Raw genomic sequence first — 11547 nt, 5'->3', positions numbered from 1 at the left:
TCACAGAATCACCCTGCTTCCTAGCAGCATCCAATCCAGAGCAAAGCTCTGCTTTCTTGAACCTTCTTCCAAGTTACCTTATAGCAGGGGATCAGCACAGAAGGCTGCCACATTCTCTTAGTTCTACCATCGTTTCGTTTTTATTGGCCCCAGCAGGGAGAGAATGTGTACAGGTCAGAAGTGCAGGATGCACGTGGCTACTTAATGAATGTCTATTACTTTCATATCAACTGATACATGTTAGCCGTGAAATAAACACTTGTTGGATTAACTACTGCGTTTAATAAATAGATAATTCACTTTTTTTTGGTCTATATTTAGCTGAGCGCTGCTTGACTGGAAGCAGAAAGGGTACGTTGTAGAGTAGTTCAACTACCTTTGCTGCTCAAAAACATAAGGCAGTTCGTTTCTTTGAATTCAGGCCCTTGCGCCGGACTGTCAGGCCCCACGCCCTACGCCCTCCCGCTGGGAACTGCAGCGAGGCGTCCCCACGGCCGCTGATCGCTCTGCGCAGGCGCCATTTCCCTCACACGCATGCGCTGGTTCCCAGGCCCGTGTTCTCTAGTCTGCGAGCTTGGATTGGTTGAGCTTTCGTGGTCCCGCCCTGAGGCCCGGAAGTCCTCTCCGGACACGGGGGCTGCCGAGGGCTACCGGGTTTCGCCTGCCTTTGTTGGTGAGCCTCGCTCCGGGTTCGCCGGAGTCTCTGCCTCGGCTGAACGGCGGGCCCTTGTCTCCAGTGAAAGCCCACCCCTGCTCGGGGAGGCTCTCGGGGCGCCCTGGGCCGGGTAGGCCGAAACGTGCCCTCCCCTCGCCCCTCCTCCAGCCAAGGTCGCCGGGGTGGGCAGATTCCTCGGAGCCGCCGCTGCTTCTGTGCTTGGTGCTAGGCTGTCACCCCGGGCCGGCTTGCAGCACGCGTTTCCTGTCACTCCGCCCCACCCACTGGAACCCGAACCCGGGCCAGAGTGGGCCCTTGGGCTGGTCCCTTCCCCTCGCTGCACCTTTGCTAGGGATCATTATAACGTGAACGGGCCCCAGCGCAGATTCGAGTGGCTGTTCAGAAACTGCGACGCCCCTCCCAACATTTGGTATCATTTCTCTCCATAGAGGAAGGGGCTTTCTGTGTAACCGGAGAGGTGTATGTGGGTTAAGGCTAGACACTTAACATTTCTCTTTAGATCTTAGATCTGAAGATCTAAACAGATCTAGGTTAGCGCTGATTTGTTACCACCTTTTGGAAATTTCTTTCCTTCCCAGGGTTTAAGTTAGATCTGTGCAACTTGCCTATACTGTAGTATTGGTTAATATTTACAAGCTTTTATGTGCATTCAGTCAACAGATATTTAGGGCCTACTCTTGCTGGCCCTGCATAAACTGTTTTTGATATGTGTTCAGAAGCTAGGGATATAGATGTGTATCTTAGCATTACCTAGATTAGCATATGCTCTAGTACTGTGGTGTTCAATATGGTAGCCACTGGCTACATAGGTGTGGCTAGTCCGAATTGAAATGTGCAGTAAGTGTAAAACACAGTGACTTTTGGAGAATTAGCATGAAAAAGAATGTGAAATATCAATAATTTGTTTATATCAAGTACATGTTGAAATGGCTGTATTTTGGATACACTAGGTTAAATAAAATGTAATGAATTTTGCCTGTTTATTTTTTAATGTGGCGACTAGAAAATTTTTAATTATATCTGTGGCTTGCGTTATATTTTCACTGGACAGCATTGCTCTAGAAAGGGGTCAGCAAACTATGGCCTGCAACCAAATCCAGCCTGCCAGTCTTTGGAGAAAAGATTCACTGGAGCAAAGCCATACCCACTCATTTATGTAGTATCTGTGGCTGGTTTTCCTGCTACAAGAGCAGCAAAGTTGAGTCGTCCATACAGAGATTGGATGGCCTGCAAAGCCTAAAATATTTACTGTCTGGCCTTTTACAGAAAAAGTTTGCCAACTCCCGCTGTAGAACAATTCCTGGTATTGTAGATATATGTCCTTGTAGGCCTGTGTAATTGTCAGGCAGTCTTACTGTGTGACAGGTATAGTTCTAAGGACATTGTAAGGACTCTCATTTAATGCTCATGTTAATTATAGGATGTTGGATTTCTCCTGTTTTGTAGATAAGGAAATTTGAGGCACAGAATGGTCAAGAAACTTACCCAACGTGCTCAATACCCCTTATTTTTAAGAATTGTACCTTCTTTTATTTATTTTCGTGTATATGTGAGGAAGATTGCCCCTGAGCTAACATCTGTGCCAATCTTCCTCTATTTTATGTGGGATGCCGGCCACAGTGTGGCTTGATGAGCGGTGCTAGGTCCGCACCTGGGATCCAAACCTGCAAACCTTGGGCCACTGAAGTGGAGCACATGAACTTAACCACTATGCCACCAGGCCAGCCCCAGAACTGTACCTTCTTTTTTTTTTTTTAAGATTTTTTTTCCTTTTTCTCCCCAAAACCCCCCCCGACCCCAGTACATAGTTGTATATTCTTCGTTGTGGGTCCTTCTAGTTGCGGCATGTGGGACGCTGCCTCAGCATGGCTTAGATGAGCAGTGCCATGTCCGCGCCCAGGATTCAAACCCACAAAACACTGGGCCGCCTGAGGCGGAGCGCGCTAACTTAACCACTCGGCCACGGGGCCAGCCCCCATGTACCTTCTTGACCCTCCTTGTCCCCAAATTGCTTGACTCCTGGAGCCCACTGGATTAGCCCACAGTAGGCACCATGCTTTTTTTTTTTTTTGAACTACAATTTTTTAAATGATGTTTTTTAAAGATTTTTAAAATTATTTTTCCTTTTTCTCCCCAAAGCCCCCTGGTACATAGTTGTATATTCTTCGTTGTGGGTCCTTCTAGTTGTGGCATGTGGGATGCTGCCTCAGCGTGGCTTGATGAGCAGTGCCATGTCTACGCCCAGGATTTGAACCAACGAAACACTGGGCTGCCTGCAGCAGAGCGCGCGAACTTAACCACTTGGCCACGGGCCCAGCCCCTTAAATGATTTTCTGAACTGGGATTGAGATGAGTTTGGTCTCCTGTGCAAGAAGCTGAGGGGCACTGGGCATAGGTGCAGTGGGTACAAGCAAGCTGGTCTGTAGTGAAAAGAAAGGAAGCTCACAAGCAGAGAAGGGAGAGAGCATCCTGGATGCTCTTCCCTCATTTAACAAAAACTCGTTGTTGAGCAACAGTAGGCCCTGGCCAGGTGTGCGTCAGGGAATGAAACATTCTTACGGTCTTGTGGGGAAGGTGGACAATAAAAAAATTTTTAAATATAAGCACCATGAAAAAACACTGCAAATATTTGATGTTTTTAACAGGTTTCCTCGCCTGTCAGATGGAGATAAGCCGTATACTTGTCTCAGGGTTACTGTGAGGATTGAGATGACGTGAGTATGTCTGGCATGTAGAGTTGCTCAATAAATGTACGCCGCCTTCTGCTGTTCAGAGGTAAGTGAGGGAATGAGGGAATGGGGAATTGGGTGCGTCATGACACTTAAAACATTGCAATTACCAGTTGCCGTTTGTAGAGAAGGGTCTCAGGTGAGTTGTGCAAGCAGGTGTTTTTAATATTTCCTGATTTAATGGGCCTCATCTGGCAAAATCTGAAGTCGGAGAGATTCGGTGTGTTCAGTCTAGGAGCTGGATGGGAGCTGTCTGTGGGCTGCCGGCAGCATAACTGGGACGGGCCTGCTGCGGGAGGGGAGTTAGGCCTGTGTGCACAGAGCAGTGGTGGCAGCTCCAGTTGAAATCCGAATCATCTGGAGAGCTGAAAAAATACCCAGGCTCACCCTCAGAGATTCGAATTCATTCTATCTGGGATGAGCCCCGGCATTGTTTGTTTTTGTATTTGCTGTGTAGTTCCTCCAGCTGATTCGGATTTGCACCAGGATTGACCCTCATGTTGAGAGATGGGCCAGGCTCAGGGAGCTGCTGGAGCAAAGGCACAGAGCTGTGAAATGAGCAGTGCCTGTCTGTGGTTCAGAGGGGCCACGGAGGAGGCTGCAAGGGTGCTTGTCATCACCTGGCCGAGGACCTTGGGCTCCATCCTGAGAGCAGAGGGGAGCCTCTGAAGGGCTTTACGTGGGAAAATGAGGGAATATCTTGCTGAGATCTGTGCTAGAGGATGTTCTAACAGAGTGGTGTGAATTGGAGTGAGGGCAGTGAAGAAGCAATTAGAGCTGGCCAGATGCTGGAAAGCCTAGATTCAGTTTCAGTATTCCTCCCATCTGTGTGCCCTAGCAGGCCAGTGTCTACCCTTGTAGAGACACCATGAGTGTTGTAATTGGCCAGTTTCTTGTCTATATTCCTTCCACTGGGCTGTCGACCACTTCAAGAGAGAGACTTTCATGTACCAGATATGTAATATTTATCAAATGAACTATGTGGAATGCTAAACTGGACACACAGCTTACTTTGTCTTTTTATGGCAGTTCTCAAAATTTTGTATCCCAGTTGCTTCCACATTATACCCTCCTGGGGCATAAATGCTGTGTATCCACATGATTATCCCACAGGGGGAATAGAAAGTTGGACAGGATTTAAATGCTGTTTAAAATATGGAGAATGGAAGACAGCATGGCACTTCCTCAAAAAATTAAAAATAGAATTACCACATGATCCAGCAATCCCGCTTCTGGGTATATACCCAAAAGAATTGGAAGCAGGATCTCGAAGAGGTGTTTGTACCCCCAAATTCATAGCAGCGTTATTCACAATAGCCAAAAGGCAGAAGCAACCCAAGCGTCCATCGACAGATGAGTGGAAAAAGAAAATGTGGTCTATCCATATAATGGAATATTATTCAGCCTTAAAAAGGAAGGAAATTCTGACACATGCTACAACGTGGGTGAACATTGAGGACATTCTGCTAAGTGAAATCAGCCAGTTGCAGAAGGGCTTGGACTGTGTTTAGGGTAGTCAGACCATAGAGATAGAAAGTAGAATGGTGGTTGCGGGGGGCTGGGAGAGAGGAGAGAGGAATGGGGAGTTGTTTAATGAGTACAAAGTTTGTTTTGCAAGATGAAAAGAGTTCTGGAGGTTGGTTGCACAACAATGTGCACGTGCCTAACACCACTGAACCATACACTTAAAAACGGCTCAGGTGGTAAATTTTATGGTATGTGTATTTTACCACACTTAAAAATTAACAATAAATATGGAGGAGAGGTAAATAAAAGGAGCTAGGAAATGAAGTGCAAAGTGCTTACACATGAATACATCGAGTTCTTTAGATTTACATGAGTAAAGAAAAAGTTTTGCTGGTGAGACAAATTGCTGCTCCATCGCACTGAGGCCCTGGAGCTACAGTTCAGTTCCCCTTCAGAATCCCCTTGAAACTCTGACCCTTCCATGAGAAATTCTGACCGGAGTTAAATATTGCCTAACCTCCCTGCGGGCTCACTAGACCAGTCTCTTATTAACCACTTTGCCAACATCCAGCAAAGTTCAATCTTGATTTCTGGGTAGTGATGCATATAGAATGAATATAGAATGCAGGCAGGGTGAATATTTCTTTTTTGTTAGGAAACTTTCCAACAAGTGGGAGAGGGCTCAAGGGTCTTAAGCAGCCTGAGGCCTTATTGTGACATTGCAGCTTGACTTCCTCCAGGTCCCAAGATCTCGGGCAGACAATTCCGAGAGAAATGTTTAGCAATTCAGGGCGTGTATTTTTTCTTTTTCTGTGCTGTCTTGCCTGTTCTTTGTTTACGGAGCCTTTGATTTTTAGGAAGATCTCTTTTACTGTTTTCAGTCTTTAAAGATGGAATTTTAGAAAGGAAAAATAATGATTTTGAAGTCCTGACTCTTGATAATTAGACAAATAGCCTCTTAAGATCCTGAATTGATGGCCCACTAGGAGACTGTTAACTGACTTAACAAAAGAAAAATGACTATCCAGGTTTCTACATTCCAGCACCCTCTGGTGGTAAAAATGCGAGACTCAGAATCTTGGCCATCTTTGAGCTGTCCCAGCAGGAAACCAGTAGGAATCTCATAGTTGTGGCCAAGGGTACATAACGCTTCATGTTCTGGGATAGAATGAGGGGAGATTCAGCGGAAATTGTGAAAGCTAATCTGGATGCAAAGCCACAGGTGATGTAGCACCTTTTAGAGACGATATTCTGGTTCCAGAGGGAAGGTAGAAGTTGACCGATCCATTTACCATACTGTTTTTCAATAGCAAATATGTTAAATGTATATGGTTTATCATGAAATTATATTAGACTAGTAACTTTTCTGATTATGAAAATAATACATACTCATCATAGAAAATACAGAGAAGAGTAAAAGAACAAACAAAAATCAACTAAAATCTTGCCATTCAGAAAATACCAGGGGGCTGGCCCCATGGGGTAGTAGTTAAGTTTGGCATGCTCTGCTTTGGCAGCCTGTGTTTGCAGGTACAGATCCCGGGCGCAGACCTACAGCACATGTCAGCCACGCTGTGGTGACGACCCACATGCAGAATAGAGGAAGATTGGCACAGATGTTAGCTCAGGGCTAATTGTCCTCAAGCTAAAAAAAGAGGAAGATTGGGAACACAACAGATATTAGCTCAGGGCGAATCTTCCTCAGCAAAAAAAAAAAGGAAAAAGAAAATGCCACTGTTTAGAATTCTGTGTGTCTATTTTCAGCCTTTTCTCTTCTTGTATGATTTTTAAATAAACTTTGGATCAGACTCTATATGTTGTTTTTAAATAGCAGCTTTATTCAGATATAATTTACATACCATACAATTCTCCTGTTTAAAGTGGACCCCTCGGTGGTTTTTTGTCCCTTCGCAGTCGTGCAGCTCATCACCACAGTCAGCTGTAGAAGAGTTTCACCTCCCCCCAAGAACAACTCTGCCCCCATTAGCAGCCACTCCCCTTTTTCATTTCGCTCGCTCCACCCGAGCCCTAGTCAACCACTAATGTATTTTCTGTCTCTGTGGACTTGCCTATTCTGGACATTTCATATAAATGGAATCATACAATATATGATTTTCTGTGTCTGGCTTCTTTAACTTAGCATAGTGTTTTCAAGGCTCCTCCATGTATCAGAATTTCATTTCTTTTTATTGCCGAATGACATTCCGTTGTATGGATATACTAGATTTTTTTATTCATCAGTTGATGAACACTTGGGTTGTTTCCACTTTTTGGCTATTATGAATAAAGCTTCTATGAACATTTGTGTGCAAGTTTCTGTGTAGACATATGTTTTCATTTCTCTTGGGTAGATCTGCTGAATCATATGATAACTTTCTGTTTAATCTTTCATCTACATAGTTTTATATCCTGATTTTTTCACCTAACATTATGTTATGACTACTTTCCCATGCCATTGAATATTCTCCAAAAACATGATTTTAAATGGTTGTATTATTACATCATCCTGGGAGTGTACTATAAGTTTTTAACTATTTGAGACCTTCCAGTCTCTTCTAAGTTTGAAGAAAATTCTTACATCTACAGCTCCCACATCTCTTATTTCCTTAAAGTAAGTTTATAGAAGTAGAATTCCTGACTAAAAGGACGTTATGTTTTACGGCACTTATCATATGGCTTCTAGGAACACTGCATTAATTCTGTGATCGCTTCAGTGTTGTTAGCCTGTGTATGTGCAGGAATGATTATTTAATATCAAGTGCTATAAAATGGGAGATTATGGATTTTTTTTTTAAGATTTTTTTTTTTTCCTTTTTCTCCCCAAAGCCCCCCGGTACATAGTTGTATATTCTTCGTTGTGGGTCCTTCTAGTTGTGGTATGTGAGACGCTGCCTCAGCGTGGTTTGATGAGCAGTGCCATGTCCACACCCAGGATTCGAACCAATGAAACACTGGGCCGCCAGCAGCGGAGCACACGAACTTAACCACTCGGCCACGGGGCCAGCCCCGAGGCTATGGATTTTTGAAAAGACAGGGCCCCTGCCATCAAGATGTTTATGTTCCCATTTAGACCAGACAGGCAGCTATAGATCCAAGGGCTTAGGTAGGCAAGATTATGTACATTATGCAGAGAAATAGAAATAGATAAAGGAAACATTTGCCTGCCCAGGCTGAGATTCACACAGACATAATCATCAAGCAACTTTTTACACCTAAAAGCTAAAAAAAGAAAGAGTTAATGGAACCGAACTCTGGCCTAGGGACCAGTTAGTCCAAAGTCGTAAATCATCTGGATCGCTTAGTCTCAACCTTTACCCCATTGTTCAGACGACTCAGATGTCAGCACAGTGTGGCCTCTTGACTTTTGGGGCCCGTCAGACCTGGCTCCGGCTGCCTCCCAACCTGTGCTATCTCACGATTTCTTTAGATTCCTTGAGACATTAGCATCCTCTTTTTGCCCTGGTTCTCATTCTTTTATATTCACTTGAAGATTATAAAATCAGCAAGGAGTTCACTTGTATAGCTGCACAAGGGCGGGAAATAGTCCGGCCTCGCTCAGCCTGACCCGGTTGTTGTTGACACTGGCATGATTTCCCTCCCAGCATGATCACCAAATTCCATCCAAAGGAATTGACTAATCTTCATCTGGAAAGATCATTGGTTTGTGAAATGAGAGATGGAAAAAGCTACAGCAGACCCTCCAGCAGGCTTCTAAGCACCTGTTCGTGCAGAAGCCATTTGCAGTGCTGCTTTTGCTTTAACTGCTGAGGCTCAAACTTTTGAAACTAAATCACACACATCGCAGATTCCATTTTCTAACACGTTGTACCCATTTATATTACATAACTCTTTCAGAAAACACCACGGAGGTAACTGGCAGGAAGTGCTATGCTACTGTCAGGAAACTGTGACTGGCAAGTGCAAGCTTCAGAAAATGGAAACCTCTTTTCTCTTTTCTTTGCAGCTGTCAAGATGTCTGACAAGAACCAGATAGCTGCCAGAGCTTCCCTTATTGAGCAACTGATGGCTAAAAGGAATTTTGAGGATCTTGGCAACCACCTTACTGAGCTAGAAACTCTGTGTGTGACTAAGAAGCATCTCCAGGAGACAGATGTGGTCAGGGCTGTGTACAGAGTCCTCAAAAACTGCCCCACGGTGGCTTTGAAAAAGAAAGCCAAGTGTTTGCTGAAGGATTGGAAAGCTCTGTATAAGGATACTCACTTCAAACCAAGGGACAGCCCTCAATTATTCCCTCTGGGTGGAAATAAAGAAGAAAATTCAGGCCTTTCTCATGACCCCAGTCAGGATGAGCTATTGGGCGTCTCCAGTTCTGATTCTCTGCTATCATCCCAAGATGTTATGGCAAAAGCCACTGAAATGATTGTGCCTGAAAATAGCTCCGGTCCAGTGGAACCTAAGGAAGGGCATTTCAGGGGTGGTGACCCTGAATCCACTGACAGTAGATCCAGTGAGTTGCTGGATCCCGCAGTGCCCGTGAGAACTAAATGCACACAGCTTCTTTATGAAGCTTTAACTAGTTCTTCCACACATCAGCCTAAAGCTGATTTATGGCAAAACTTCGCAAGAGAAATTGAAGAGCACGTTTTTGCCCTTTATTCAAAGAACCTCAAAAAATATAAAACTTGTATCAGAAGCAAAGTTGCCAATCTGAAGAACCCCAAAAATTCTCACTTACAAGAAAACTTGCTGTCTGGGGCCATGTCTCCAAGAGAATTTGCTGAAATGAGTGTCATGGAAATGGCAAGCAAGGAACTGAAGCAGTTGAGAGCCTGCTACACAGAATCTTGCATACAGGAACATCACCTTCCCCAAGTGATGGAGGGCTCACAGACCAAGAAAATAAAATGCAGGCGTTGTGAGAAATTCAACTGCCAAGTCACTGTAATCGCCAGAGGAACACTTTTCCTTCCAAGTTGGGTGCGGAATTCAAACCCAGATGAAGAAATGATGACCTATGTAATTTGTAATGAATGTGGGGAGCAGTGGTACCATAGCAAGTGGGTGTGCTTATAATTGTAAATATATGTTCTCTTAACAACAGATAATGAGTGATGTACTTTTTGAGGGGACGTGGGTGCTGAGGTCTTACTGGTTTGGTTGGTTTTTTTGATTGCGATATTGACATATTAGTTTCAGGCATACAACATAATGTCTCGATATTTGTATATCTTGCAATATGATTACCACAATTAGTCTAGTCAACATCCATCACCTCTACTCTCTTAGCAATTTTCAAATATGTAATACAGTATTATTAACTACAGTCACCATGCTGTACATTACCTCCCTAGGACTTATTTATAACTGGAAGTTTATACCTTTTGACCAACTTCACCCATTTTGCCCACCCCCTAACCCCCTGGAGTGATACCTTTTATTTGTACAACCCCTTTATGCTCACTTTAAAAATCTTATACACACTTTTTCTTAAAGATTGGCACCTGAGCTAACATCTGTTGCCAATCTTCCTATGTTTTCCTTCTTCTTCTCCCCAAAGCCCCCCAGTACATGGTTGTATATTCTAGTTGTTGGTCCTTCTGGCTTTGCTATGTGGGACACTGCCTCAACATGGCTTGATGAGTGGTGCTAGGTCTGCGCTCAGGATCTGAACTGGTGACACCCTGGCCCACTAAAGCGGAGTGCGTGAACTTAACCACTTGGCCACGGGTCGGGTCCCTCTGCACACTGTTCTTAACCCGAAGAAGAAGGAAAGAAAGTCATTTGCCGAAGCTCACACCACTATCACTGAAAGTCGATAGTTTGCGGAGGGAGAGTGGATGATGATTTGTATTGTGCTTTGTGGCCGCGTAGTACTTTGCTATACTCAGAGTATGGTTGAGAGCAGCTCAGCATAACCTAGGAGGCTGTTAGAAATGCAGACTTTCAGGCCCCATGCCACTGAATCGGAATCTGTATCTGCATCTTGGCAGGACCCCCATGTGATCCTGTTCAAGACAGCTTGAGAAGTGCTGCTTTAGCAATAGGCCTGTAGCTCTCAGCAGTGGCTGCCTGTTAGAATCATCTGGGGAGCTTTGAAAACCTACTGATGGTGAGGGCCCACCCTAGAACAATTAAATCTGAAACTATGGGATGAAACCCAGGCATCAACATTTCTTAATTCCTCAAGTTATTTTAAGATGCAGTCAGGGTTGAGAACTACTCACAGATAGGCCCTCGATCCTTTTCACAGCTCTAAGAAAAGCATTTTATTCGGTACACTTTACAGATGAGGAAACAGATTCAGAGAGGTGCCATGACTTGCCCAAGCTACACAACAATAAGTGGCTCAACTTGAGCTGCTCCCAGATTTTCTTCCTCCAAATTCACTGTCTGAGACTGCCTCAATATTGACTTCTGAGAAATGTATTCCTGGAGATGTGGGACTAAATGAATAGCGTCTTGAGGCTCTAACATTGGGTAACTAGAGCTTTGTTAGTTTCCCCTCTCTTTTCTCTTCTCACTTTACAGATCTCCCTTGAACCACGAAAGTTACCCTATAACTCACCCCACGGTTAGAATTTTGTTTCAAGTCCTTGTGCTTAGTCAAAGGAGTCTTGTGGTTTTTTTCTTCGCACAAGTTCGCCAGGGTATAGAAACTCTTTAACATTTGGTTTCTGATGTTGAGGAGTCTTCATGTTCTCAAGGGCGTGTGTT

General features: G+C 44.3%; 1 protein-coding gene across 3 annotated transcripts; it reads left to right on the top strand.

The window, feature by feature from the left end:
* Positions 1 to 611: 611 nt before the first annotated feature.
* TCEANC (transcription elongation factor A N-terminal and central domain containing) lies at positions 612 to 10143 on the top strand. Of its 3 annotated transcripts, none has more exons than XM_046674102.1 (3): positions 612 to 673; positions 3322 to 3451; positions 8837 to 10143. In XM_046674102.1, the coding sequence occupies exon 3, from the start codon at positions 8845 to 8847 to the stop codon at positions 9904 to 9906; it is 1062 nt and encodes a 353-aa protein (XP_046530058.1). In that variant the 5' UTR covers positions 612 to 673; positions 3322 to 3451; positions 8837 to 8844; the 3' UTR covers positions 9907 to 10143. The 3 variants fall into 3 exon arrangements, with proteins under 3 accessions (XP_046530058.1, XP_046530057.1, XP_046530059.1); XM_046674101.1 differs by having other exon boundaries at positions 623 to 785; XM_046674103.1 differs by lacking the exon at positions 612 to 673 and adding an exon at positions 797 to 1085.
* The last annotated feature ends 1404 nt before the right edge of the window (positions 10144 to 11547 follow it).

The sequence above is a fragment of the Equus quagga genome, chromosome 10 (assembly GCF_021613505.1).
Source record: "Equus quagga isolate Etosha38 chromosome 10, UCLA_HA_Equagga_1.0, whole genome shotgun sequence".
NCBI lineage: Eukaryota > Metazoa > Chordata > Mammalia > Perissodactyla > Equidae > Equus > Equus quagga.
This window is presented reverse-complemented; position numbering and strand designations above follow the sequence as displayed.

Excerpts from the sequence above, each read along its gene's own strand:
- TCEANC (XM_046674102.1), top strand. The coding sequence starts at position 8,845 with ATGTCTGACAAGAACCAGATAGCTGCCAGAGCTTCCCTTATTGAGCAA.